This window comes from Macaca nemestrina, chromosome 9 (genome assembly GCF_043159975.1).
Source record: "Macaca nemestrina isolate mMacNem1 chromosome 9, mMacNem.hap1, whole genome shotgun sequence".
Classification (NCBI taxonomy): domain Eukaryota; kingdom Metazoa; phylum Chordata; class Mammalia; order Primates; family Cercopithecidae; genus Macaca; species Macaca nemestrina.
Window position 1 is genome coordinate 33,914,175 of NC_092133.1, and position 26,395 is coordinate 33,940,569.

Genomic DNA, 26,395 nt, shown 5'->3' on the forward strand with positions numbered 1-26,395 from the left:
AACCAGAAGAATCTGACACAAAGGCCCTAGGAGGTGAGGAAGGCCCCAAACTTAGGCTGGTTTCGGAAATCTCCTGCCCAGAAGATCTTAAACTCTCACTTTGTTGATAATGTAGGATGCCAAGGCAAGAGGTAAAGCCAAGGTCTGCTACAGTGCAGACTAAAACCTTCTGATGAACCTGTGTCATGAAAGGGTTATACCTGCAATGTACAGGTAAAGAGGCCTAGAGCCTGCCATGCAGAATGCAGGAGTCAAAATCAACAACAAAACCCCACACCTATCTCCAACCTGTCACTCTCCCTCGAGAATTTGTAAATCACAAGCTGTTGTACAGGATTGTGGTCTGAAGTTGCACGGTGGTTTGAAACCCCTTAGTGAAGAATTTCATTCAAAGAGGTTCTGGGTAATGCCCCAGGCAACAGGCTAATGCATTCCCAATTCCCTTAGGAAGAACTCACGGTCAACTTAGGCCCCAAAGAATGTCCACAAAGTTTTAAGGAGAACAAGCTTATAATAAAAATGCACAAGACATACAAGGAAATAAAATACCATGAGTAAAAACCAACAGAAACAACAGATAAAGAATCCAGACATTGGAATTATCAGACACAATATTTAAAAAATGATTGGAAATGCAAATCAGAAACATGAAAATATATTCATCCCCAATAGATACCAGGGAAATGCAAATGAAATTCTCAGTGATACATCAATTCATATTCATCAGATTGACAGCAATGTTTTCAGTTGGCATTACCAGTTTGGCACCAGCTAGTTAGTGCATGTAAACATGTGCATACCCTCCTCCATTCCTAGGGTATACCCTAGAGAAACTCTTTTTTTTTTTTTTTTTTTTTTTGAGACGGAGTCTCGCTCTGTCGCCCAAGCTGGAGTGCAGTGGCCGGATCTCAGCTCACTGCAAGCTCCGCCTCCCGGGTTCCCGCCATTCTCCTGCCTCAGCCTCCCGAGTAGCTGGGACTACAGGCGCCCGCCACCTCGCCCGGCTAGTTTTTTGTATTTTTTTAGTAGAGACGGGGTTTCACCGTGTTAGCCAGGATGGTCTCGATCTCCTGACCTCGTGATCCACCCGTCTCGGCCTCCCAAAGTGCTGGGATTACAGGCTTGAGCCACCGCGCCCAGCCGAGAAACTCTTACATATGTGCCAGGAGATGTAGACCAGAATGTCCCTAGTAGTATTGTTTATAATTTTAAAAAACCTGAGAATAATGCTAATGATCCCCAATGTTAAAACTGATACATTGTGCTGTATTCGTACAATGCCAGCTTATAGAGCAGAGAAAAAAAAATAACGCACCTATTTGCATCACCATGGATGAATCTCAAATACAATATTGAACAAAAGAATCAAGTCATAGAAGATGTATGCAGTGTGAGTCAGTCCACTTACATAAGTAAAAAAGGGTATACGTTGTTTAAAGACACATACCAAGGTGATAAAACGGAAATGAAAGGCAAGGGAATAATCATCATGAAATTCAGGACAGTGGTTGTCCCTGGGAGAGGTGGGTAGCAAGGAAGTACGATCGAGGTAGACAATCGAGGGGTTTCTCAACTACCTGGTGATATTTATTTTCTTAACCTGGGTAGTAGGTTCATGGATGTTCACTTATCCTTTTTTAAAACGTACATTTTATACATACTTTTGTATGTATTCTGTATTTTACAAAAAATAAAATTAAATAAGAAATTATTCTTATAGTCCTTTTCTAACCCGTGGAGCCTTCTGCTAGAATTCTGTGCTGTTCACATTCTCAATGCCAGCTTCCTTAGCCATAAAGTAAAAAGGTCCAGGGGTTTGTAGCAGTTCTTCAGGGCTGCCGTACTCTACAATCTTCCCATTGTCTAGGACCATTACCCTGAAACAAGGAAGAAAGAAAGAAAAGTCTTAGAAAGCAGCATCTCAAGTCTAGGCATTTATAAGAATAACCAGGACTAAGTTGTGGTATAGTCAGACAAGGTTACAAAGCCCTGAAAATCAATGAGCCACAGCTACGCACATCAACATGGATGAATTCTGCAAATAATATTGAACAAAAGAATCAAGTAATAGAAGAATACAGGCAGTATGAGTTCATTTACATGAGTTTTTAAAAGAAGTACACATTGTTTAAGGATAGATTGGTTTACAAAGGGTGCCTATCATCTCCAAACAGCTTTCTAAGATTACTGACTTTGATTGTAATATGACACAGCTGGAAGGAATAGAAAGCGTCTAGCTATTTCACAGAGCAGCAGCTGAGGCTCAGGACAGTTGGGAAGGTCTACGGTCAACATCTGCCTCTCACCGCTTGAGCTGCCACCTCCCCATACCCAGTTAATTGTTACAACACACAGTTTCCTATTTTACCCTCAAGATATGACTAGTTCCCTTAACCTTGTTTGCTTTCATTCGCTTGATGTAAAATTTGGGCCAGATTACTTGACATCCCTAAGTCTCAGTTTCCTCATCAGTAATATGGTGGTGGTTAAACCTTCTGCCATTAGGTGTTTCCCGGCAGACACTGTTACTGTAGAGCAAGGGTTAAGCCATCTGTGTCAAGCCCTGTCCCCCCACACTCACTTGTCACTGTCCATGATGGTGTGCAGCCTGTGGGCGATGGTGATCACTGTGCAGTGGGCGAACTCGTTTTGGATGGTCGTCTGAATGAGGTTGTCTGTCTCCAGATCCACCGCAGCAGTGGCCTCATCCAGGACCAGGATCTTGGATTTCCGAAGCAGAGCCCTGCCCAGGCACAGCAGCTGCCTCTGGCCTATGCTGCAGCCAATAGAAGCAGTATGCGTTAGCTCCTAAGGACCAAGGAAAGACGCAGGGCAGGGGACCATTTTCATGTTCCAGATGAGACTTTCAAAACCCCCACTCCAAAGTTGCCCTGGAATGTTTGGGCCTCTTCAACAAGCCGTACGTTGCTATTGTGAGCATCGTTTTTCAAACTTCCCCGATTGAAGACCCACCCCAAGTACTTAATTAAAAAGTCATATTTCTGGGCCCCTGCTTTACTCAATCAGAGTGGGGAGGAGCCTAGGAACGTGCCTTTTTACTAAGCACCCCAGGCCATTTTTATGCTTAAACAAGTTTGGATAACACTGGCCCAGGAACAATGCTTTGTATTTGGTTGCGGTGATATCAACATTTCCAAAACAACAGGAATGTCACCAAGTTTACTTTAGCAGTATTTGACCTGAAACCATTAATATAGGGAGGAACTACACTAGAATGCCCCAGTGGCATTTCTTTGTGGCCTTAGCAAATCCATTTATTATTTTAATGTGTAATTCTAATCTCAAGGCTAATTATTTGTTCAAAGCCTTCTGCCTTGATTAGAGATGAAGCTATCTAATGAACGTGATGTCTTGGTGTGAGATGCAATGTATGTGGAATTCAAATATGCTTGTAAAATGCAAATGGCTTTAATTTGCTAAAAGCCTGTAATGAAGGCTGGACCTCTTACTTACATAAAGAAGCTTTGGGAAATGATGTGAAGGAAATATTCAGGAATTTGCTAATTGCTCTTTCCTGCTGTGGCCATTAGGGAACATATTAAACAGGGGGTGGCTAAAGTTCTGTAATTCTCTGTAAGAAAATTTCTGCAGGAGATGAGAAGTCATCCAAGATGAACTTCCAGTTTTCCCCGTAATGTAAGATCAGAGACACTGAAAAACTATTTACTTAGCTTGTACCAAACTCCTGCCTGGCCCCAAGTGTCATGTATACTTTGGACTTCACAGTAACAGACTCTGTTGCTGGGGCGCCACTTTGGCTTTCAGCTGCTCTCGCCCAGCTGAACTTGCCTGTCATTCAACAGAGAAATGTAAGTTTTAGTCCCCCGGTCCAGGTTTGAAACTCAGGTCTGAAATCAAGGCATTGGTAATACCATTTAAGCATCTCTCAGCTTGGACAGGAGAAAGATGGCATGATTTTTGTTTATACAAACCAGAAATGTCAAGGCCTCCCATTGCACCCTATCATAGCATCCCACAAGTCCCCTCTGTAACACAGACTGTACTGGCATTTACTGTCACACGTCTGTCTTCATTATGCTGTTAAGTGCTAGGAAGTCAGGGTTGTGTCTCTCTTTGCCTCTGTATTTTCAGTACCTGGCACATAGTAGGTGTTATTACTGTTTTGTTTTGTTCTGAGATAGAGTTTTGCTCTTGTCACCCAGGCTGGAGGGCAATGGCGCAATCTCAGCTCACTGCAACCTCTGTCTCCTGGGTTCAAGCAATTCTCCTGCCTCAGCCTCCCAAGGGATTACAGGCATGCGCCACCTTGCCCAGCTAATTTTGTATTTTTAGTAGAGATGGGGTGTCTCCATGTTGGTCAGGCTGGTCTCAAACTCCCGACATCAGGTGATCCGCCTGCGTCGGCCTCCCAAAGTGCTGGGATTACAGGCATGAGCCACGCGCCTGGCCGGTGTTACTACATTTTTGCTGACTGAATGTTTGAATGATCTTTTACACTGGCCTAAAGACCTACTTGAGTCCTGCTAGTTGCTAGACCTGTTGTGGAGGGAAAGTAAACTGCCGATGCTCTCTACCAGGGCTTGTTCCCTGGGGCTACACATTGAAATCACCTGGGTCCCCGATTCAATTGGTCTGGGCTACAGTTTAGGCATTGGGAGTTTTAAAGCTTCCTGGGTGATTTTAGCTTGCAGCCTAGTTAATCACAAAACTCTAGGCAGTGCTTCTCAAGAGTAACGTGCACACAAATCACCTGGGAATCTTGCTAAAATGCAGATTCTGGTGAGTAGGTCTACACCCTGAGATTCTGCATGTGCAACAAGCTCCCAGGTGAAGCCAGAGCGGCTGGTCCATGAATCAGTTACTGAGCCGTCCCTTCCTTCCTGAGCTTCAACTTGCAAATGGCCTATTCCCTGCCAACACCACTGAGGCACCTGGGACAGGAGCAAGACCTGTCCATGAGTAGTGGGCTTTGGCTGAGGGCAGAACTTCAGTGTATGGAAGGAAAAACAAAAATGTTACAGGAAAAATGCCAGGTCAACTTATTAATGGACAAACGTGCAGCGAAGGCCAGAAGTGAACTGTCAACTATGTAAAAATGTTTTGGAAACGTAAAAATAACTGAAAGCCAAGAGAGTCTTTTGTTGATTTCAGGTGTTTCAGCAGTGCCTAAGTACTTTACAGATGTCACGTTCCCTGTCATCCGCATGCTCTTTAGATCAGTGGTTTTTAAACTGGGATGCGCTTAACAGCCTTGTGGGAATCCTTTAAAACTCCCCAAGTCCAGTCTAACCTCATACAATTAAATCAGACTCTAGGGTTGGACCAGGCAGCCAGACTATTTTCATCCTGATTGTGCGCAGCTGGGAGCCTCTGCTTTCTGTGGTTCTCCACAACTGTGGGATGTGTAAGCTCACATTGTGTAATATCATACGAGGATTACATTTAATAACAAAGGTTTTCTTTCTCTTTTTTTTTTTTTTTTGAGATGGAGTCTCGCTCTGTCTCCCAGGCTGGAGTGCAGTGGTGCGATCTCGGCTCACTGCAGCCTCTGCCTCCCAAGTTCAAGCAATTCTCTGCCTCAGCCTCCTGAGTAGCTGAGATTACAGGTGCCCGCCACCACGCCCAGTTAATTTTTTGTATTTTTAGTAGAGATGGGCTTTCACCATCTTGGCCAGGCTGGTCTTGAACTCCTGACCTCATGATCCACCGGCCTCAGCCTCCCAAAGTGCTGGGATTACAGGCATGAGCCACTGCGCCCGGCCAATAACAAAGGTTTTCAAGAGTTATTTTATTATTATTATTATTATTTTTTAGACAGAGTCTTGCTCTGTCACCCAGGCTGGAGTGTAGTGGCACAATCTTGGCTCACTGCAACCTCCACTTCCTGGGTTTAAGCGATTCTCCTGCCTCAGCCTCCTGAGTAGCTTGGGACTACAGGTGCCCACCACCATGCTCAGCTACTTTTTGTATTTTTAGTAGAGACAGGGTTTCACCATGTTGACCAGGCTGGTCTCCAACTCCTGATGTCAGGTGATCTACCTGCCTCAGCCTCCCAGAGTGCTGGGACTACAGGCGTGAGCCACTGTGCCTGGCCAGTTTTCAAGAGTTTTGAAGCACTTTCACAGCTATTTTATCTTGTGAAGTTTACAACAGGTTCATTTTACACTTTAGGAATCAGACCCGGATGAAAATTCTTTTTTTTTTTTTTTTTTTTGAGGCGGAGTCTGGCTGTCTTGCCCAGGCTGGAATACAGTGGCCGGATCTCAGCTCACTGCAAGCTCCGCCTCCCGGGTTCACGCCATTCTCTTGCCTCAGCCTCCCGAGTAGCTGGGACTACAGGCGCCCGCCACCTCGCCCGGCTAGTTTTTTTTTTTTGTATTTTTTAGTAGAGACGGGGTTTCACTGTGTTAGCCAGGATGGTCTTGATCTCCTGACCTCGTGATCCGCCCGTCTCGGCCTCCCAAAGTGCTGGGATTACAGGCTTGAGCCACCGCGCCCGGCGAAAATTCTATGCCAGGCATCACCTAACACGAGGAACACGAGGAGTGGCCCCCTCACATCCTCTCACTGCCTGCAGGGCAGCAGGCTATGGAACATTACCTCAGGTTGCCACCGGCCTCTGTCACTTCGTGGGATAACCCAAGTTGCAGGTTGGCCACAAAAGACTTGAGGTGAGCCAGCTCCAGGGCCTTCCAAATCTCCTCATCTGAGTAGTTGTTGAAAGGGTCGAGATTCATCCTCAGGCTTCCAGAGAACAGGATGGGGTCCTGCAAGTGAAGGGACAAGGCGGCTGTTGGGGCTCACGCCAGAAAAGGACCTCGGAGTTCCTCGGGACTGGGAGATGGTGGATAGGACTGGGCCTGAGGTGGATTCCTGAGGCAGGAAGCTGGTTTGTGGTTCAGCTTCCACAAGGTTTTCCCTCCTCAGGCTCGGAGTGGCTACCAGCCAGGGGCCAGGCACAGGGTTAAGAGAAGTCCTCGGTTTATTTTTTGCTTTTGAGACCGAGTTTCACTCTGTTGCCCACACTGGAGTGCAGTGGCACGAACACCACTCACTACAGCCTTGACGTCCTTAGCTCAGGTGATCCTCCCACCTCAGCCTCCCGAGTAGCTGGGACCACAGGCACGCACCACCATGCCTGGCTGATTTTTTCAATTTTTTGTAGAGATGGTTTCTTGCCATGTTGCCTAGGCTGATCTTGAACTCCTGGGCTCCAGTGATTTACCTGCCTCGGCCTCCCAAACCAAACTCGTGGTTTCAAGGTGGAGGGATCAGAAGAGGGTAGAGGAAAGAATAGTACAGCCGCATGAGAAGAAGGTGTCACCCTTTTGAAGAGGCTGGAGAAAGGACTATCGAACTGAGCAAACACCACACAGACCAAAGCTACCCCTAGAGGAACTGGGCTGCAGTGGGCGGAGGGCGAAAGGTTCTCCTGAGGTGCCGCGCGCTGCTGGAGAGCCCAGAGGCCCCGCGGCAATCCTTATCTGGCAGGATCCGGAGAGGAAGCCGAGGGGAAATCTTTCTTGCTGATGCACGAAGCATTCCGCTTGCTGGCAGAAACCTGCAGCAAATTCCCTCCTCTACCTTTTAACCATAGCAAATGGGAAGTATAAAGCTTAATGGCTTCAAGCTTCAGCGGCAAACCTGCTAATGCTGATTGCAGAAGTCTTGCAAACCGTCATGGGCTATAGCAACGCTAAATAATCATCCGCTCTGCTTGACTTCTGTTGTGTTGCTGCCACCTAGTGGTCAGATACAGGCAGCCACAAATGCATATTACCAAACATTTCAAAACTTAAGTTTTGGAAACCTGGAAACGACGTGTCCATCCCAGGGAACTAGCTCAGGTATCTGGAGTAGACTGCGGAATTGACAGTGCTGACTGAATAGACATCAAGAAGAAGCTGCATATGTTTCCTGTAAAACAAGCTGCTCCCCACGGCATGTGCCCGAGTAAGTTCTAGAGCTCACCTGGGGGATGATGGTCAGCTTCTCTCGGAGGTCGTGGAGCCCAATGGAAGCAATATCTACTCCATCAATGATGATCTGACCACCGGCAGCTTCTAAGATTCTGAAGAGGCAGTTTGTGAGGGATGACTTTCCAGCTCCTGTCCTGCCCACCACACCAATCTGTGAATATAGTTCCCTTACACATTAGTTCCACACGCAATTCTTGGGGAGAAGTTATTTAGCCAGGGCGTTCACAGTCACATGAGGTAAGAGGCAGTGATTGGCTGCTCCATCTCTAAGATACTAAACTGATTTTGGTTTTGGTAAGGAAAAAAGTACCCGGATGTCAGAAAAAGATGTCAAAAATCATTGTTTGCTGCGAACTATAGTCCCTTTGAAATGGACTCTCTTGGCAGCTGTTGTTACAATTATTATTGGAACTTATAGATAAAAACAAAATCCTTGTTTAGGCCAGGTGCGGTCGCTCATGCCTGTAATCCCAGCACTTTGGGAGGCCAAGGCGGGCAGATCACCTGAGGCCAGGAGTTCAAGACCAGCCTGGTCAACATGGAGAAACCCCGTCTCTACTAAAAATACAAAAAAAATTAGCCAGGCATGGTGGCGTGCACCTGTAGTCCCAGCTACTTGGGAGTCTGAGTAGGAAAATCACTTGAGCCCGGGAAGCAGAGGTTGCAGTGAGCCAAGATTGCACCACTGCGCTCCAGCCTGGGTAATAGAGTGAGACTCCATCTCAAAAAATAAATGAATAAATAAATAAATAAATAAATAAATAAATAAATAAATAAAAGTAAAAATAAAGAAAGAAGAAAAATCCTTGTGAAGAAGGGAAAGATTAGGTCTGCCACCAGCTGAGAGCCAGACTCTGATCTGGACTTCAGCACCCTTGCTCATCAGACCCCAAGTCCTCGGAGAACAACAGCACCTAAGGAGGGTGCCTGACTTTGAAGACTGGGAGGAGAACTGGGCCATTCTTCCTTCAGGGACAACCCTCCACACTGCTATTCTCAACAGTTCCTTCACCAGGCCTGGATGCCCCCTTGTTTCCTTCCTGACTTCCTCTCTGCATACTGTGGACCTTATAGGAAAGGGGCCCTGGTCAGCTGGCTAGGAGGCAGGGAGGAGCTGAGCAGAAGGCCCCCACAGCTGCAGTAAGTCTGTGTGATTCCTGGCTGCTATCCTTCCCTCTGATACTGTGTCCCCACACCTCCCCAGGGCAGAGGAAGTGCCCTGACCCTCTCCCTCCATCCAGATGATGAAGGCTTAGGGCCCAGCTGCTCTCCACTCTGTCCAATTGCTGTTTGATCACAAGGCCTCCCATCCAGGCCTTGCTTCACTCCACCTACCTTCTCCATGCTACCGATGTCACAAGTGATCCCTCTGAGGACCAGATCCAGCTCAGGTCGGTACCGCACTTGGTAGTTGTTAAACTGGATCCTGCCTTTGCTGGGCCAATCTGGCGGAGGCCTCTTATCAGTCACCCAGGGTGCCTGGCAAGGAGACAAGATGAGATGTAAGTTTTATAAGGTGACAACTCAGCCGAACAGTCTACCCATGACTCGTGTCATAGAACAGGAGAAGGGTAGCAGTGTCCCAGCTACCTAATGGCCTCTGCGTTTAATAGAATGAACTGGACTTGTACTTTGGAAAGTTCCTACCTTATTCAGTTAAAGAAAAATACACCACAAGCTTGTGCTGTAGATCTCCATGGTATGTTCCAAGACTTGACATCCCCTAAACCATTTCCTATTCTAAGTTTGAAGAAATGAGGTCCTTTGAGTTCGAGGAAAGGAAACTTTAGGGACCATTACGGGCCCATGTGAAATATGGAGAAATTCTACAGATGCACCCTCGAAGGAGGTGCATGTTGTTTTTGCCTTGTCCCTGGATTTTTCCAGTTCCTCCTTACCTCATTTTCCACTTTTGTGTACTCAGTTATTCGCTCAGCCGCCACAATGTTGGTCTCTATTTCTGACGTCATCCTCACCAGCCAGTTCAGGGTTTGTGTGATCTACAGAAAAACCAGAAGACTGAAAATCATCATAGGCACAAAACTCAACCACTCAAACCACAAGGACAGTCCAGTGCTGACTTTGTACCCAGCACTGTGCTGGGCTCTGCAAGGGAGTAAGGAAAAGCGTAAGAAAGACAATCCTTGCCTCCTTGGGGAAGGAATTAAGAGCAGTGCATTGAATGGCTGCAGAACAATTAGGTGCTCATGCAAAGCGCAATGTGAGTGTCTAGTGGTTTGGGGCTAAAGCTGGAATTGGAGAGTCTGGCAATGGGCGGAGTGGGAGCAGAGGTCAGGCCTCCTGCCTGTATGCCTAGTGTTCTTTGTGAATCAGAGAAAGGCATGATCCAGGCCAGGGAATCTGTAGATTACTCAGATGCAAACTTCTCTCAGGAAAAGACTCAGGAGTTTGCATATATGCACAGGGAGTTTTTTGTTGAGCAAATGGTGGTTAGAGAAAGGGAGCCAGAGACAGCAGAGGACAGAATCATGGGGAATCGGAGTATCCACTTTGTGTAGATTGAAGCATATGTAATTGCTGGTATTTGAGTCATTTTGTTTTGGTTCAATACAATAGTTTCCTGACTATTTGCCTTGCCTGTCCTGGGCTAAAAAGCCTAGAAATAGGGGGATGAAAGGGCAGTGACACAAGGAACTAAGTGACTGCAGTCTCTTGCCTCCCTAGTAGCTGGGATTACAGGCACCTGCCACCACGCCTGGCTAATTTTTGTATTTTTAGTAGAGATGGGGTTTCACCATGTTGGCCAGGCTGGTCTCAAACTCCTGACCTCAGGTGATCCACCCGCCTCTGCCTCCCAAAGTGCTGGGATTGCAGGTGTGAGCCACTGCGCTCCACTAGCCTTATTAACTTCTAATGAAGACACCACTATTATATAAAGCCCACATATAACTATGCAAATCTCTTTGAACTAAAAAAAATTAGTTCAAAAAGATGGTCAAATGACTCATTTATAACAAATATTGACTGAATAATTACGGTAGTGCCAGCCACTGTCTTAGGTGCTAGAAAAGAATCATGCCTGCCATGTATCCCCTAGTCATGCTGGGGATGCTGCAGTGAGACACATTCTATAGTTTTATCAGACTCTATGTTCTTTATTAGAATTACCTCCAATTATTCTACCATCTAAGAAAAATAAACACAGGAGGAATTATTTGTTCAAAAAGGCTTTCTGATTACTGCTGCATTCTAGAGAAGAAAGTTATGTATTCTCTCTTTTAACTAGAACCAAGCAAAGAGGCAGACAGGGAACAATTAGATTGAAACACATGAAATTGCCTTCTTAAGCCCTAAGGTCAACATTTATGTCCAGTTTTCTAGATGGCATTCATGTCTACTTAGGAAGAGTAAGGAGCATGTCCATGGGTAAAAGATGGAGCCAGGGTTTGAACCTCAGCCTCCCTTAGTCCCTCTGGGTTTAAGAAGGAATCAAGAGCACAGACTCCACAGTATACATCAGGCTTAATTTAAGAATAAGTGCACTAACGAAACCAAACTCTCAACCTTCAAACTCACATTGAGTGCATTGGACAGAACAAAGCCAACAGTGTCCCCACTTAGGGTATCTCTGTAGATAACCATCATCAAGGCTGAAAAGAAGACGATCAGGTTCCCAACCAGCTCCAGGCGAATTGCTAGCCACCTGTGGGGCAACAGAACAAGAGAGTGGGTGTCACTGATCACATCCTTATCTTAACCAGCAAACTTGGTGTTCACAGAACATTCTCAGAGGGTTTGACTCAATCAGGCTGCACTCTTAGGCGATGCTTCAATTTGACTTAGAAACAACATGTTTTCCTAAAAGCCTATTGATATTATTTTTAAGAAAATAAATTGCATTTTAAAGATCCTAGAGGGCTTTGCTGAACTAAGGGAATCCTACAGTGCAATGTCCACCAAACTCACCAAATCATAAGAATCACCTAGGGCAACTGTTAGTATACAATGTTACAAATTCATGTGGAAAATTCCCCGACCCCTTCCTTTAAGATTCTGATTTCAGGGCGCCTAGGATGGGATTCAAGAATATGCATTTTTTCTGTTTGTTTTTGTTTTATGAGACAAGGTCTTGCTCTGTCACCAAGGCTAGAGTGCAGTGGCGTGATCATGGCTCACTGCAGCCTCGACCTCCGGGGCTCAAGCCATCCTCCCACCTCAACCTCCCAAGTAGCTGGAACTATAGGTGCACACCACTGAACCCAGCTACTTTTGTGTGTGTGTGTGTGTGTGTGTGTGTTTTCTGTAGAGCCTGGATTTCATCATGTTGTCCAGGCTGGTCTTGAACTCCTGGGCTCACGTGATCTGCTTGTCTCAGTCTCCCAAAGTGCTGGAATTACAGGTATGAGCCATTGCTCCCGGCCAAGAATCTGCATTTTAAATGAACGCCCCAAATGACTTCTTTTGATCAGGCTGGGGAAGCAATGCTGTAGTGAATCCATGTGTAAGATTAAAAAGTAAGCACCACAGGAAGGGTCATCGTGCCCCGTTTGATTTCAGCATTTGTAAAAGGGGAAGAAGAAGCCAAGGGTGAAAGGAAGTTAGGTGCGAGTTGGCCACAGGTATATACACTTGGATTTCATAGAGAACTGAAGAGAACGTGCGTATAGACACAGTTTATAAAAACGGACTTTCCCAGGCCGGGCGCGGTGGCTCACGCCTGTAATCCCAGCACTGTGGGAGGCTGAGGCAGGCAGATCACCTGAGGTAGAGAGTTCGAGACCAGCCTGACCAACATGGAGAAACCCCGTCTCTACTAAAAATAAAAAAAAATTAACTGGGCGTGGTGGTGCATGCCTGTAATCCCAGCTACTTGGGAGGCTGAGGCAGGAGAATTGCTTGAACCCAGGAGGCAGAGGTTGTGGTGAGCTGAGATTGCAACTGTACTCCAGCCTGGGCAACAAGAGGGAAACTCCTTCAAAAAAAAAAAAAAAAAAAAAAAAAAAAAAAAAGGACTTTCCCAAAGAAAATGTATTTAAATGTCCGCACCAATAATTCCAGCATGTGTATGAATAAATATGATATGTACTTTACAGTGAAGGTCTAATAAGATTTACTTATATGCCTTTTCCTTCTTGGAAAGTCTCTAAGAAATAAAATATCTTTACAATCAAACTTCTGACCTTTCCACATTCCAAATAATACTGAGCATCTTTAGCGCCTCAAGACACTTTGGAAGCCACTCAAGAATTTTTCTTTCTGAAAAAGATCTTCCTCTTTCCAGGACATACCGCTTGCCAGGGCTTAAGGATACTGGAGAATACCGCTCACCCTGTTCACAGGGTGGAATTTTCTCTTTCTGTCGTCAATGGTCTTACCTAAAAATTTCCAACTCTCCTCTCTCCAACCTCCACTGCCTTCACTATCCAGAAAGAGTGTCATGACTATGGAGAATCTCACATCCGTTCTCAGAAAAGTAAACAGAGGATGTTCAGTTCACCCAGAACTTGTTTGGTACTGGGTTACAAAACGCTCACAAGTGTCATTTGACTTCCACCATGAGACAGGTGGAACTCTGTGATATAGGGTGTGTTCTGGCCATTACAAAAACAAAGAAATGGAGATTTTCCTTAGAGAGGCCAAGGCAATTCACCCAGCTTGGTAAACAGCAGAGCTGGCATGGGGACCCAGTCTCTGACTCCAAAGCTCACGCTTTCTTCTCTCCACTTACACAGCACGACAGTGTGTGTGGCCAGAGTGAATTTCACACCACTAGCCATGCCTGCCCTCCCACAGCTAACGTCAAACATGTGGAACCCCAAAGCACACACATGGGTAAATACCCAGGGGAAGCCTCACCTGTTGGAGATGATCCAGGAAAAGACACATTTCTGGTTGGTGTCAATCCTCACCTCATTTTGTTTCAGAAATCGCTGCTGGTGCTCAAAGGCACGGATAACCGGCAAACCCGACACAGTCTCGCTGAAGTGAGAGTAGATTGGGGACCTGGTGACAGAGTCCAGACGCCTCAGCTGGCGGGAGGTAGACACATAAAATATCTGGACACAAAAAGTAAAGAATCAGCCAGTCCTGCAGTCATGGGGCATCCACCATCTTCCTTCTTTCTGGCCACAACCCAGCGTTCTTCCCCTTGACGGCCACAGCTTACGTCTGAACAAGACAAAAGCCTGCCGTGCCATGTCTGGGAGCAGAATATGATGAGAGAGGCTCCGAGGAGGAGACCAATGAGAAGACTGGGGTTGGCGGGGAACAGAGGGGGGTGAACATGAGGAGACCACACCACAGCCTCAGAGCTTTGAGTCTCCAAACCTCCCGAGGAGTTCCGTCAGCCTAACCCATATCCCCCAGATCTATGGATCTCGTCCATGTGACAGTTTCTGTACTCATTAGAGAAAACGTCCTCAAAAGGATTTTGTAAAGGCAGCGGGGCCCATGGGTATGGGCAGGAAATGGCCAGAAAAAGGCATGCCTAGGTTTGGGTAAAAATGGAAGAATCTGTTCAGGTAAGTGACCAAAACTGTGCCTCAGTGGTGTGTGAAGGTACAGAGAATTCTGGAGGTATGCAGAGTGCTGAAGGGGTAAGAACTGGAACAGGGTGGAATCCAACGCAGGAAGAACCCTGTGGCCTGAGGGCAAGGGGGAGTGGAATGAGTCCGTGCTGCTACTAGATTCTGTGAGGATTTGTTGAAACCTGGGAAGAGTGGGGCATTGGAGAGTCGGGATGCAAAATGTTATACAGGGATGTACAGACGTCCCCTCCAATAACCCTGCTTCTTGTTTGTTGGTTTGTTATTAACAGTTAAAAGGCCACTATAGTGACAGTGTGCCTGAGGAACTGCACGTGGACATGGCGGGAGCCGCCAATCGCAGGCCACAAGGCCACAGGCCCCTGACCACAATGTCTTCAGAATTGTTTCCCCAGGCAAACAGTTCACCACAAAAGCAGCTGGTGGGACCAGAGTTCCCCCCCAGACTCCCCCTCCCTCATCCATTTTATTGTGGGAATAGGGTTCCTTCCACTCATTCCAGTTTCCCTGTTTTGCTTTCAAGGTGCACATTCCCTCGAAGAATACGCCGGAATTGAGACTAAACTACCCACAGACACCCCAGTGAAACTAGAACTTTGCCGAAGTAAAAAGAGAGACCCAGCTGCTGCTGAGAGACCTCTCCAAGCAGCTATACCTGTCCAAAGTCAACCAAGGAAGCACCACAGCATGGCTCTTCTGGAACCGACCTAATCGTCATGGGGGATCTTATGGAGCTGCAAGACTGTATCCAGAGCCAATCTCAAAGTAGTCTTGGATCCAAACATAAATCTGTCCCACCTAAGCCTCCAGGGAGTGGGAGGCAGGCAGCAGTTAGGGTGACATTTGCCATGAATGGTGCACCCACTGATGCTCTTACTTCAGCTTCAGACAGTGGCCTGTGGGCTCCTGGGTATGCCAATGCATGACTAAATGGCAAAGATGCTGAGGGGAGGAATGAAGGACTAGCAATGAACCAAAGAAGATTCTCAGGAAAGAGGCTGGGCTTTTGTAAATAGAGAGGAAAGATGACTTAGCCAAATTTCCAAACCTACCTGAACAGATACATAAATAATGCCAAGAGGAATGACGATGATGGTGAAGACAGGCGTGGCCATGCAGATCATGACAAGGGTGCTGATTATCCCCAAGAAGCATGTAACCCAGCTGCGCATGGACTGAGGCAGGGTGTCATCCACCGTGGAAATATCCTAGGAAAACAATTAGGAGAGCTACACCATCATCGAGGTCTTCCTAAAATAGTTTACATCTTCCGTGTCCTAGCAAGGGATCTGCTGGATTCTGTTTGTTCCCAGTACTCCTTCATGTAATCATTTCATTGTGTCCATTTGCACTAGGCTGCACTGCTCACCCCAATAACCAATTTCATTTCCATAATTTCTTCATTTAGGCCGGGCACGGTGGCTCACACCTGTAATCCCAGCACTTTGCGAGGCCAAGGCAGGTGGATCACCTGAGATTGGGAGTTCAAGACCAGCTTGACCAACATGGTGAAACTCCGTCTCTACTAAAAATACAAAAATTAGCTGGGCATGGTGGCATGTGCCTGTAATCCCAGTTACTCAGGAAGCTGAGGCAGGAAAATCACTTGAACCTGGGAGGTAGAGGTTGCAGTGAGCCAAGATCATGCCACTGCACTCCAGCCTGGGTGACAGAGTGAGACTTAGTATCAAAAAAAAAAAAAAATTATTCATTTATAAAAATCCCTCCAAACAGATGATGGCAGTCATCCTTTACCTTTTTCAACAGATTTGGTAAAGGTTTTCATGCTTCTCAGTGAAATTCCCACTTGTCAGATTTACTAAACCATTCATAATCATTGTAAGCTAATAGAGCCTTACAGGTAAATTCTTCTCCCATAACCAAGCCAATTCAATTATTCTATCTTTACATAGGTCCTAATTCCATTGAGTACCTAGAACAGAGCCTGGCACATAACAGGCATTTGATAAACATTTGCTTGGAGGCTCTGGTCATCAGGCCCTGCCACCCACTCTTGACTGATACTCAGGAAGTTGTTTCCTCTGCCAAGCATAGAGGACCAAGGGGAAGGGAGCTGGGGTTGAACGTGAACCTGCCTGGACAATGTTCTAACCAAGGAACCCAGTGGGAACAGATGTGTCTTACTGCCATGTTGCCTACGAGTCATGTAGAATAAATGAACAAATAAGAAAACGAATCAATGGATGGATGGTTTGGAGAACACTCAAGAAGCTTGGTTTATATTTTGGGTTGCCCTTGCCTACATTTCTGAGGATTATATTGATTCTATGATTAGTAATATGTGAGTACCAAAGTGAGTTTAAGTTATCTCTGGAATTTCTCAAACTGGATCAGGGATAACAGTCTTCCAAGAAAGCTCTGAATCAGGATGACTCCTGAGTCTAACCTACCTTTCCCAAAGTCCTATCAGAATGCAAATAACTATACCCACAGTTGGCAGAGAAAAGAAATCCTTACCAGTTATCAGTTCTATGCAGATTACTTTTGACCCTTACCTGGCACAGAGTCTCCATCTTTCCTTCCTCCACTCCATCTCCTCTTAATTCAGCCATCGATCCCAGAGGCCCCTTGATCAGACTCCCCTTAATAGGTTTGAGCCACCTCCCCAACAAAACTTACTATATAATTAATGACAGTTTCCTTTTTCATGCAAACGCAGTCTTCAAACTATGACTGTTGCCTAAGTAACTCACAGAAAACCCCTGTGTTCTCTTTCCCAGAAGATTATATATGTTACAACATGGGGAAAACTGTGATCTTTGTAAAATTACTACGAGAAATTTCTCACCCAAAATGGAATGTTCTTTTAGGTTCTAGTAAAGAGCAGAAAGGCCATTGAAGTTGTCTCTAGTGACATCATGCCCACTGTTTCTGCCCCAGAGGAAGGTGACACAGGGGGACCAGTTAACGGCCCACTTTTGAAGTGTTTACTGTGTCCCCAGAATCTGGCTGTGGACTGTGAGCTATACTTTCTGTCTGCCCCAAGGCCAACAAACAAGAGTCCAGAGCTGCTCCATAAGCAGAGGGCTAAAAACTGTGCTGGTAATAGTTACTTGTCATTCAGAATTGCCTGCTCTCTGCCTCTGTTCCTGAATTCCCATCTCAGATACACTAAAAAATCAATGAGTCGGGTCTGACCCATGGCAGAGAGACATCTATAATCTTCATATTCATTGAGTGCCCAGGTGCCCAGTACAGTACTTGGCTCATAGAAAGTGCTCAATCAAGGTTGTTGAATGAATGAGTGAATGAATGCCAAGGGTTCCAGGATCTGGGGTAGATGGAAACAATATCTGAGAACTTCTTAAATCACCGATGGCTCTATTTCGTAGTCCAGACCAAATTTACTCATTCTTAAAGCATTCAAGATAGAAATTTCAGGAATGGAGGCAGAGGCCAAGCAAAGGGTTATCCTACTGTCTCTTGGATTTCCTGTCCCAGGCAGTGACAGTGCTTTTATTTATGTTCTTTCCTCTGCAGAATAATCCTTCTCACCCTGCTCTACTGCCATCCCTGCCTCCAACCCTCACCATCTCCCCTGGCTTGCTTCTATGACTTAAGTTTCACCTTTTCTGACATTTCCTACCTTTATCACTCAGGCTGGGGTAGTGCCTTTTTTCCTTTGTACTCCCAGACCACTTTTCTACACACTGTTGTTACTGGTTTTACTATATTCTATTATAATCCTTCACTTCCTTGGTTGTCTTCTTCACTAGATGCTGAGTTCCTTGAAGGGTCAGAGATGTTCATCCCTGAATCTCCAGGATCCTTGGGAACTCACAGCAAGTACTCAAGAAACACCTGCATGTTGAGTGGACAAAAGAACTGGAACTGAACAGTGTTGTCTGGGGGGACATGATAATTCCTCCCTGTCAGAAAGATCCTCAGTATATAAACATACCACCTGACAGTCCTTGAGATACTTACACCGGCAAACCTGTTCACAATCCGGCCTGTGGGTGTTGTGTCAAAAAATCTCATGGGTGCTCGAAGGATATTGTTGAGCAGTTGCTTGTGCAAGATATTTGATGCATGGACGAAACCAAAGGCACTCCAGAAATGTGCTATGAACACAAATATACCTAGAAATGGAAGCAGTTTTGTCAGCACCATGCACGGGAATCCCTGATGACTTGTGCCTAGGACATAACGGCAAATGCATTCCTGAGTCCAGGAAAAGTACAGGGTCCAGACAGATTCTGTAAGATGTCATAGCCATCAGACATACCTTGCGCTAATCCCAGAGCTCCGTAGACTCCAAGTCTCATGTCCCTCTGAGATTTTGGATAGTCGGTGCTATTGAAGATTTTAGAGTCACTGGTCCAAGCACTGAGCCAGAGGTTGGATCCAATAAAAGCCACAGAATTCATCACAAATGCAAGGATGATGAAGAATATTGAAAAAAATCCTACTGCTCGTAGGTACTCCAGGTAGATGGAGAACTTCACCTGCAAAGTCCCCACCTCAATATTAGTAGAACTCCCTAATGGTTTTTGATAAGGAATCACCTAGAATGCCAACCACAAGGAGAAGTGGAGGCCCCTGGGAGCATAGGTAGCAGGTAGCAAAATTTGGTAGTCTGTGGTCACCATTTCTGCACTGTGCCAGGAAGAATAGAACAATGCTGAAATACAATGCAGGGTAAATAATCATAAAAGCTAAAGGCATTTAAGAGAAGAAGATATAAAATAGATTGGGACAAGCAAGACATGGTAGCATGCCCCTGTAGTCCCAGCTACTCAGAAGGCTGGCGTGGGAGGATCTCTTGAGCCCGGGGGTTTCAGTACAGCCTGGGCAACATAGTGAGACCTGTCTCTAAAATAAACACACAAACAAAAAATCAGAGTAGAACAGATGATGGGGTTCTACTGCTGACCTTGAAATTTGTGGTTACATTTCATTAATTTGAATTATGTGCTCTAGGTCTGAGTTTTCCTGTTCCTCCACACATCAGAATGGAATCAAACACTCATGAAGTGTGGGATGAGGACATTCACAGGAAACATGGCATTCTTTATGGAAATATGACTTGGTAGAAAGCCCACAGCCTCTGCTAACATGTTAATAATGAATCTGAAAATTTGCAAAGGACAGAGGACATATTGCTCCTGTAAGTATGCGTTCAATTTTCACTTAACGTTAAAAATTTTGGGTTCTGAACCTTATAACACCTCAAATGCTACTTTTTTGTGTGGTGTTCACCTTTCCAGTTTCTACGAATTCCTTCTTAATTAGTTTTTGTCCTTTCACTAGTTCTTCATCTTCCTTCAGGCTTTTCACATTCCGAGTTTTCAAGGAGTTTTTCAGGGACTTCAGATGCCTGCCGCTGGACCTAGAACTGAGAGAGGGAAGCTTCCCTGAGCATGCAGGCGATTCCCAAGGGTCTTCTTGCAAGCAGATGTCATAGTCGCTCAGCTGGCATCAAAGCACATTTCAGGGCAGATGACCAGGGGAAACTGACACAACCCTGGTTTTTCCCCATCCCCGCTCATACAAGAAACAAAGGAAGAGCTTGGAGTGTCCATAGTGTTAACCCTCACAGGAAAAGCCCAGGAAGAAAAAGAAAAAGATCAAGTGGAAATATGGAGCTGACGAGGGCTGCCAGCTGAATAGATGGCCAACCTGCGGCTAAGCGTTCGACGAAAGCTGTTCTCTCTTCTCATGGTTATGGAGGCTGCATCTTCAGGGATCTCTTCCATACTGGATATCAGCCCAGAGTCATCGTCTTCTTCTTCACTGCCATCATGGACTAGGGAGACACACTAGAGGTTAGGGAAAGAGCTGCATAGAGCCCTGTCAGTCCTATGAACAAGGAGAGAGAAGCCTTCTCTGATCTTGCTGGTTTCAGCAAGGGATCCCAGATGTACATACGGGACGGAATACTTTACTCCATAAATCCTCCATAAATAGTTATTACTACATCTTGTTATTAAGAAATATCAGGATAAAGGAGAGATGAATTAATATTCCACTGGAAGAGAAAATGGTCAAAATGGAGAAGAAAATTCCTAGAAATGCCCAGGTTCCTTTGGAGGAGGAAAGAGGTTTAAGGATTATGGTAGACATATAGAAGAGTCACATTCTCAGAATTGACTAAAGAAGTGATTGTAAATTGAAAATGCTCATCTTGGCGGAGCATGGTGGCTCACACCTGTAATCCCAGCCCTTTGGGAGGCCAAGGTGGGAGGATCACTTCAGCCCAGGAGTTTGAGACCACCTTGGACACCACAGGGAAACTCTTATGTCTACAAAAAAATTTAAAAATTAGCAGGGTGTGGTGGTGCACGCCTGTGGTCCCAGCTACTTGGGAGGCTGAGGTGGGAGGATCACTTGAACATAGGAGGTTGAAGGTGAGCCATGATTGTGCCAATGTACTCCAGCCTGGGCAACAGACTGAGACTCTCTCAAAAAAGAAAATAAAAGAAAAGAAAATGTTCATCTTGAAATTCAAATAATTTAACAAACTTATATTAATTTAAAGCACTTAAAAGACATACCCTGAAAATAAAATAAAATATAAGACATAGTGTGGGCATCAGTGGGGATGGTAGAATAGGAACCTCCAGATATCTACTCCTCCATAAAAGCAATAAGAATAATGACCAAAAAATGGTCAAAGTCAACTTTTTCAGAGCTCTGAAATTAACCAAAGGCTTGCAACAATCCCAGGAACATTTGTTTTTTTGAAGAGCTGACACTCAGTAATAACAGTAAGCTTGGTGGCAGTTTAACTTACCCTATTTCTGTCCCCCTCTCCTTGGCTGCTACAGCCTAGAAAACTAACAGCCATACAATCCTAATAGCCATGAAAACCAGCAGCCTAGCAGCCACTGGAGGGGGCAGAGTGGGTTCAGAATGCTCCCAAAAGCCCCATCCCTGGAGAACTGACATTATCTCACCTATCTGGAATTCCCTGAAAACCCCCATTTACAGGGCCTATTTGACCTAATGCTGAGCTAGCTCAAACAATCAGCAGCAATTATTTAACATCACAGCAGCTGCCTGAGGTGGTGATAACACTTGGGGCAAATAAGAAGCTGACCAAAAACTTAAAAGGAAAAGCTGGGAAATAAGATGCTCACAGGGGCTTTGATCTCTCTGATATATTCCCAGCAATCTAGAATGCCACGTACACATGCAGAGCTGTGCACATGTCCAGGAAAGATGGAAGAGGGCTCTAATCTCTCACTTCTGGCTGACCATGTGGCTCTGTATAAGCAGGAAGTGAAGGCTAAGGCAGATATGTAAATTGCTGGAGCGCTGAAGACATGCTCCCCATCACCCACAACACACACACAGAGCCTCTCAGCAAAGGCTGAGACATTTATTGTTTCCAAGCATTTAAGGAAGTCTCTGTCTAATCACTAGCTGACCACTAAGCCAACCAAACAGAGACCTCAGTGGTCACACATGACAATGACAAAGAATACAGACTTAACAGAATTAGTTCAGGAAATGAAACAAATAGGAAGAACAACCACAACAAACAGCAATAACAAAGATTGCCAAACCACTGGAAACTAGGTGAGAGGCCTTGAACAGATTATTGCCTAGCACTTTAAGAAAGAATTAATCCTGCTGACACCTTGATCTTGCCCTTCCAGCCTCCAGAAATATGTGGCCGTTCAGTTTGTGATGTGTTGTTAAGGCAGCTAATTAGGAAACTCATACACAGAACCAATCTCAGTGCAGCTCAGCTTGCCCTCCTGCCCTTCTCTTCATTCCACCAAGTCCCAGATCCCAGGGCCAACGCAGCAGCATCCTAGGCTCTGGAGCTTACAAAACTGCTCAGAAATGTTCTCTCAGTGTTCACCAGAAAAAGGGCTTATGGGAATGTTTTGTAAACTGTTCTTTGTACATTAAAGACAGGATTCTTCAAAGGAAAAGAGGTTTATAACAGAATCCAGAAACTCAGATCCAGGCTAATCAGAAAAAAATGTTTACCATTAGCATAGGACAACTGCCCGATTTTCTTACAGTAACCATGGTGATGTGGTTGAGCAATAACTCAGGGAACTCTAGCAGTAGACACTGTTCTTTCCTTGGGACATTCACTCCCCACTCCAGGTAGGTGCTTTTTGTTCTCTCCAGGCTACTATCTAGAGCACATAAAGGTTGATGCAAAGCTTTCAATCACTCCTTTCTGCTGTTCCCTGATACTCCTGCCCCACTCTCCTGGCCAGGCTCCCAATTTCTGTCACCTACACTATCCTGTTCTTTGTTCCTGCCTTCTTCCTCCAAAGCTTACAAACTTCCTGGTTTAGATTTTTCTTCTTCTTTTTTTTTGAGCAGAGATGGGGTTTCACTATATAGCCCAGGGTGGTCTCAAACTCCTGGGCTCAAGTGATTCTTCTGCCTTGGCCTCCCAAAGTGCTGGGATTACAGGTGTGAGCCACTGCATCCAGCCCTGGCTTAGATTTTTCTTTCAAACTCTTGGGCTTCCCAGGGTGGTTTTTTTTTTTGTGTTTTTTTTTTGTTTTTTTTTTGAGATGGAGTTTTACTCTTGTTGCCCAGGCTAGAGTGCAATGGAGGGATCTCAGCTCACCGCAATCTCTGCCTCCCAGGTTCAAACAATTCTCCTGCCTCAGCCTCCCAAGCAGCTGGGATTACAGGCATGTGCCACCATGCCTGGCTGATTTTGTGTTTTTAGTAGACACAGGGTTTCTCCATGTTGGTCAGGCTGGTCTCGAACTCCTGACCTCAGGTGATCCACCCGCCTCAACCTCCCAAAGTGCTGGGATTACAAGCATGAGCCATCGAGCCCGGCCCTCCCAGGGTAGTTTTAAACCATTACTTGTCCTCACTTCATGGTCAGAACATGCTACCACTTGTAGGCTGTGTAGCTACTCCCTCATCTGACTGATTTCTGGAATGCTCCTACACCCTTCTGCCCTGGCTTTCTCAGACCTGAACTCCTGCTGGTGACCACCTGAGGGTGATAACCAGACCTATGCACAGGACTGCTGTTGGCAGGTCCTTGGGAAGGGTCACAGTAAACAGAGCTCCACTGCTGACTAGGGCTAACTGGTGAACCCAATGGTGGTGATATTAGAGGCTATTGCTATGGTACACTCTGAGACTATGCAACTGCCATAATTTTTTTTTTCTGGTTCAAACACCCAGTGGTTTTGGTATATTAATCAAAATCCTTTTGTTAGGATTTACCAAGAATTTAGCAGTACACTAATAGTGCCAGCCCGGGGAGCTGTTGAGGAAGTTGTTTAATGGATTTGGGGTAGATGGGGTAACATGTGTGACTAGAGTCAATAGGAACATGGCATCCCTAAAAGAGGGACTGTTGTGCCACTGGTGTTTCTTCCACAAGGGTTACTCATTCAGACTTTCAGTTGTGCCCTTCTAAACAGTGTCCTTTGATTGCGTGTCAGATATCAGATGAGCAGGATAAGCCACCAGTTTGGCCCAGGCATAGAGTTTCAATTTCTATGTTTCCTCAAAGAGACTCAAAACCCAGAAAGCAGAGTTTGAATCTCTGGGTAGTTTGCTTCCAAATCTAGTTCACTGGATACTGTACAGTTCAGGAAGTAGATACTGGTTTACCATTCCTTCCATGGCCCAAATTCTATCTTGTCCCAATCCTCCTTACATACCTGTGGCTTCCTCTTCAGGGCCTGTATGTCTTAGAAATGTCTTCAGATTCTTAGCAAACTCTCCTTTTTGGGCCAGGAGAGCACTGTAGGATCCTTTCTCTATAATTGTGCCATTCCCCAGAACTACTATCTCATCCACTTGAGGAAGAAAGTGCATGCTATGTGTAACCAAGAGTCGAGTCTATAAAAATAATATGAAGTTGTGTTAATTACCATATGTCCACCATCTTCCCTGTCTTACTTGCCAGACATGTCCTCCCCTCTCCCTGCCACCCCACCTTTGTATCTTCATCATGTTCAATGATTTCTCACCTTGCCTTTCAACAGGCCATTGGGGCCCAAGACCTTATTAAAAATATGTTTTCCTACATGAGCATCCACAGCAGACAAAGGGTCATCTAGAAGATAGATGTCTAAATTTTGGTAGGTAGCTCTGGCCAGGCTGATCCGCTGCTTCTGACCCCCACTGAGATTTATACCCTGAAGAAGAAAATAATTTATATTAAGCACTACTCCCTAGACCCACCTTCACAGAATCTAATAGGGAGGGGTAAAAGGAAGAAATTTATCTCAATAAGGTGTCAAGGGGTTAAAAATCTAACAAGTTCCTTTATACAAATAAAGAACTGATTCAAATAAATAACTTTAGGCCCAACAATTAAAGACATGGCCAACTTATCACTTTTTATCAGATAATTTACTTATTTAATGGTTTTGTTGCTTGTCATCCCATGAGAATGTAGAACAGAGGTTTTTTTCTGTTTTGTTCATGGATGTAACCCCAGCACTTAAAACAGTATTTGACATATAGTAGGTGCTCAATAAGTGTATGCTAATTAATGATCAAAATTACTCTAGAGCAGTATCTTCACTAATCTTCTAACATCTTGAGATTTTTTGTTCCCAAAGATCGCTACATTTATTTCTAGTGCTGGGGAGGGAGGATGAAAACATCCTAAATATGCAGGGTTTTTATTTAGAGATTTCAAAAGAAATTATGCTAGATCTATATAATACATACAATATAGTCATTAAAAATCTTTTTCTTTTTTTGAGATGGAGTCTTGCTCCATTGCCCAGGCTGGAGTGCAGTGGCACAATCTCAGCTCACTGCAACCTCCGCCTCCTTGGTTCAAGCAATTCTCCTGTCTCAGCCTCCCGAGTAGCTGGGACTACAGGCGCCTGCTACCACGCAAGGCTAATTTTTGTATTTTTAGTAGAGACGGGGTTTCACCTTGTTGGTCAGGTTGGTCTCAAACTCCTGACCTCAGGTGATCCACCCGCCTCAGCCTCCCAAAGTGCTGGGATTACAGGCGTGAGCCACTGCGCCCAGCCCTAAAAATCTATTTTTAGGAAAGGCCTTTAATAACATCAGAAGATAATTCACAGTAAACGTCTAAGTGTTCAAAGCAGATTAGTAGAATCTTCCCCTGACCTTGCTGATACAGAAGTAGAATCAGGACACCTAGGCTCTGGTCCCACTTCTGCCCAACCTCCTGTGAGATCAACCTTGGGCCAGTCACTGTTAACTTCTTATGGCCTTTGCCTCATCATCTTTGATTTAAATTACATAATTCCTGTATCTGCTTCCAAGCAGAAAGTTTTAAAATTCTGAGTTATTACGTGGAATATTGTGACCCCGTGTAGTTCTTCACCACCATCCTCACTTTTTCTCTTCAATATGCCTTCACCCTTGAAGATCCCTTGTTATCCCAAGTACCTTCTCTCCAATCTCAGCCAAATCTCCTCCAGGCAGCATTTCCAAGTCTGGGAGGAGAGCACAGGCCTCCAGGACTTGCTGGTACCTCTTTTCATTCAACTCGGCTCCAAAAAGGATGTTTTCCTTGATGGTGCCATTCTGAATCCAGGACTGCTGTGGGATATAGGCAGTGGTGCCCTAGATGAAAAAGGATCAGACCATATTACAGCTGCACCTCCAGAAATGCAGGGTTGAAGGATGAGGTGGCTGGAGAGGGGGAAGAAACAAATGGAGTTTAAATTTGAAGAACTATGCATCAGGATGACTGAGGATCTGATATTTATTCATGTGCTTGTAGTTATTCCACTCTCAGGACTCAATATCCTCTTCACCATCAAAAGCCCCCCTTTTGTTAGACTATGTTTTCCAGCCATGATCCTGAAAATTAGATGATAAATGTGTGTGTTGCTTCTAGAAGAGGGTTTCAGTCAAACCCAATTGAATTTACTAGGAGCAACAAAGGGCTAACACTGACGAGGGAATGGTATAGATCAGCGGTCCCCAACCTTTTTTGGCACCAGGGACCAGTTTTGCGGAAGA

At 45.2% G+C, this 26,395-nt stretch overlaps 1 protein-coding gene across 1 annotated transcript in view; it reads right to left on the reverse strand.

Annotated features, from left to right (window-relative positions):
* Positions 1 to 633: 633 nt before the first annotated feature.
* Positions 634 to 26,395, reverse strand: part of LOC105478408 (ATP binding cassette subfamily C member 2) — a 63,730-nt gene continuing 37,968 nt past the window's right edge. Inside the window, exons 17-32 of the mRNA XM_011735679.2 lie at positions 25,817 to 25,993; positions 24,409 to 24,576; positions 24,097 to 24,277; positions 20,111 to 20,237; positions 19,691 to 19,826; positions 18,717 to 18,936; positions 18,416 to 18,570; positions 15,520 to 15,675; positions 13,779 to 13,978; positions 11,499 to 11,625; positions 9,860 to 9,961; positions 9,297 to 9,440; positions 7,954 to 8,112; positions 6,583 to 6,749; positions 2,582 to 2,776; positions 634 to 1,877 (exon numbers count right to left, since the gene is read on the reverse strand). Coding sequence (XP_011733981.2) covers positions 1,748 to 1,877; positions 2,582 to 2,776; positions 6,583 to 6,749; positions 7,954 to 8,112; positions 9,297 to 9,440; positions 9,860 to 9,961; positions 11,499 to 11,625; positions 13,779 to 13,978; positions 15,520 to 15,675; positions 18,416 to 18,570; positions 18,717 to 18,936; positions 19,691 to 19,826; positions 20,111 to 20,237; positions 24,097 to 24,277; positions 24,409 to 24,576; positions 25,817 to 25,993 — 2,544 coding nt within the window. The 3' untranslated portion in view covers positions 634 to 1,747. The remainder of the gene's footprint in view (positions 1,878 to 2,581; positions 2,777 to 6,582; positions 6,750 to 7,953; positions 8,113 to 9,296; positions 9,441 to 9,859; positions 9,962 to 11,498; positions 11,626 to 13,778; positions 13,979 to 15,519; positions 15,676 to 18,415; positions 18,571 to 18,716; positions 18,937 to 19,690; positions 19,827 to 20,110; positions 20,238 to 24,096; positions 24,278 to 24,408; positions 24,577 to 25,816; positions 25,994 to 26,395) is intronic.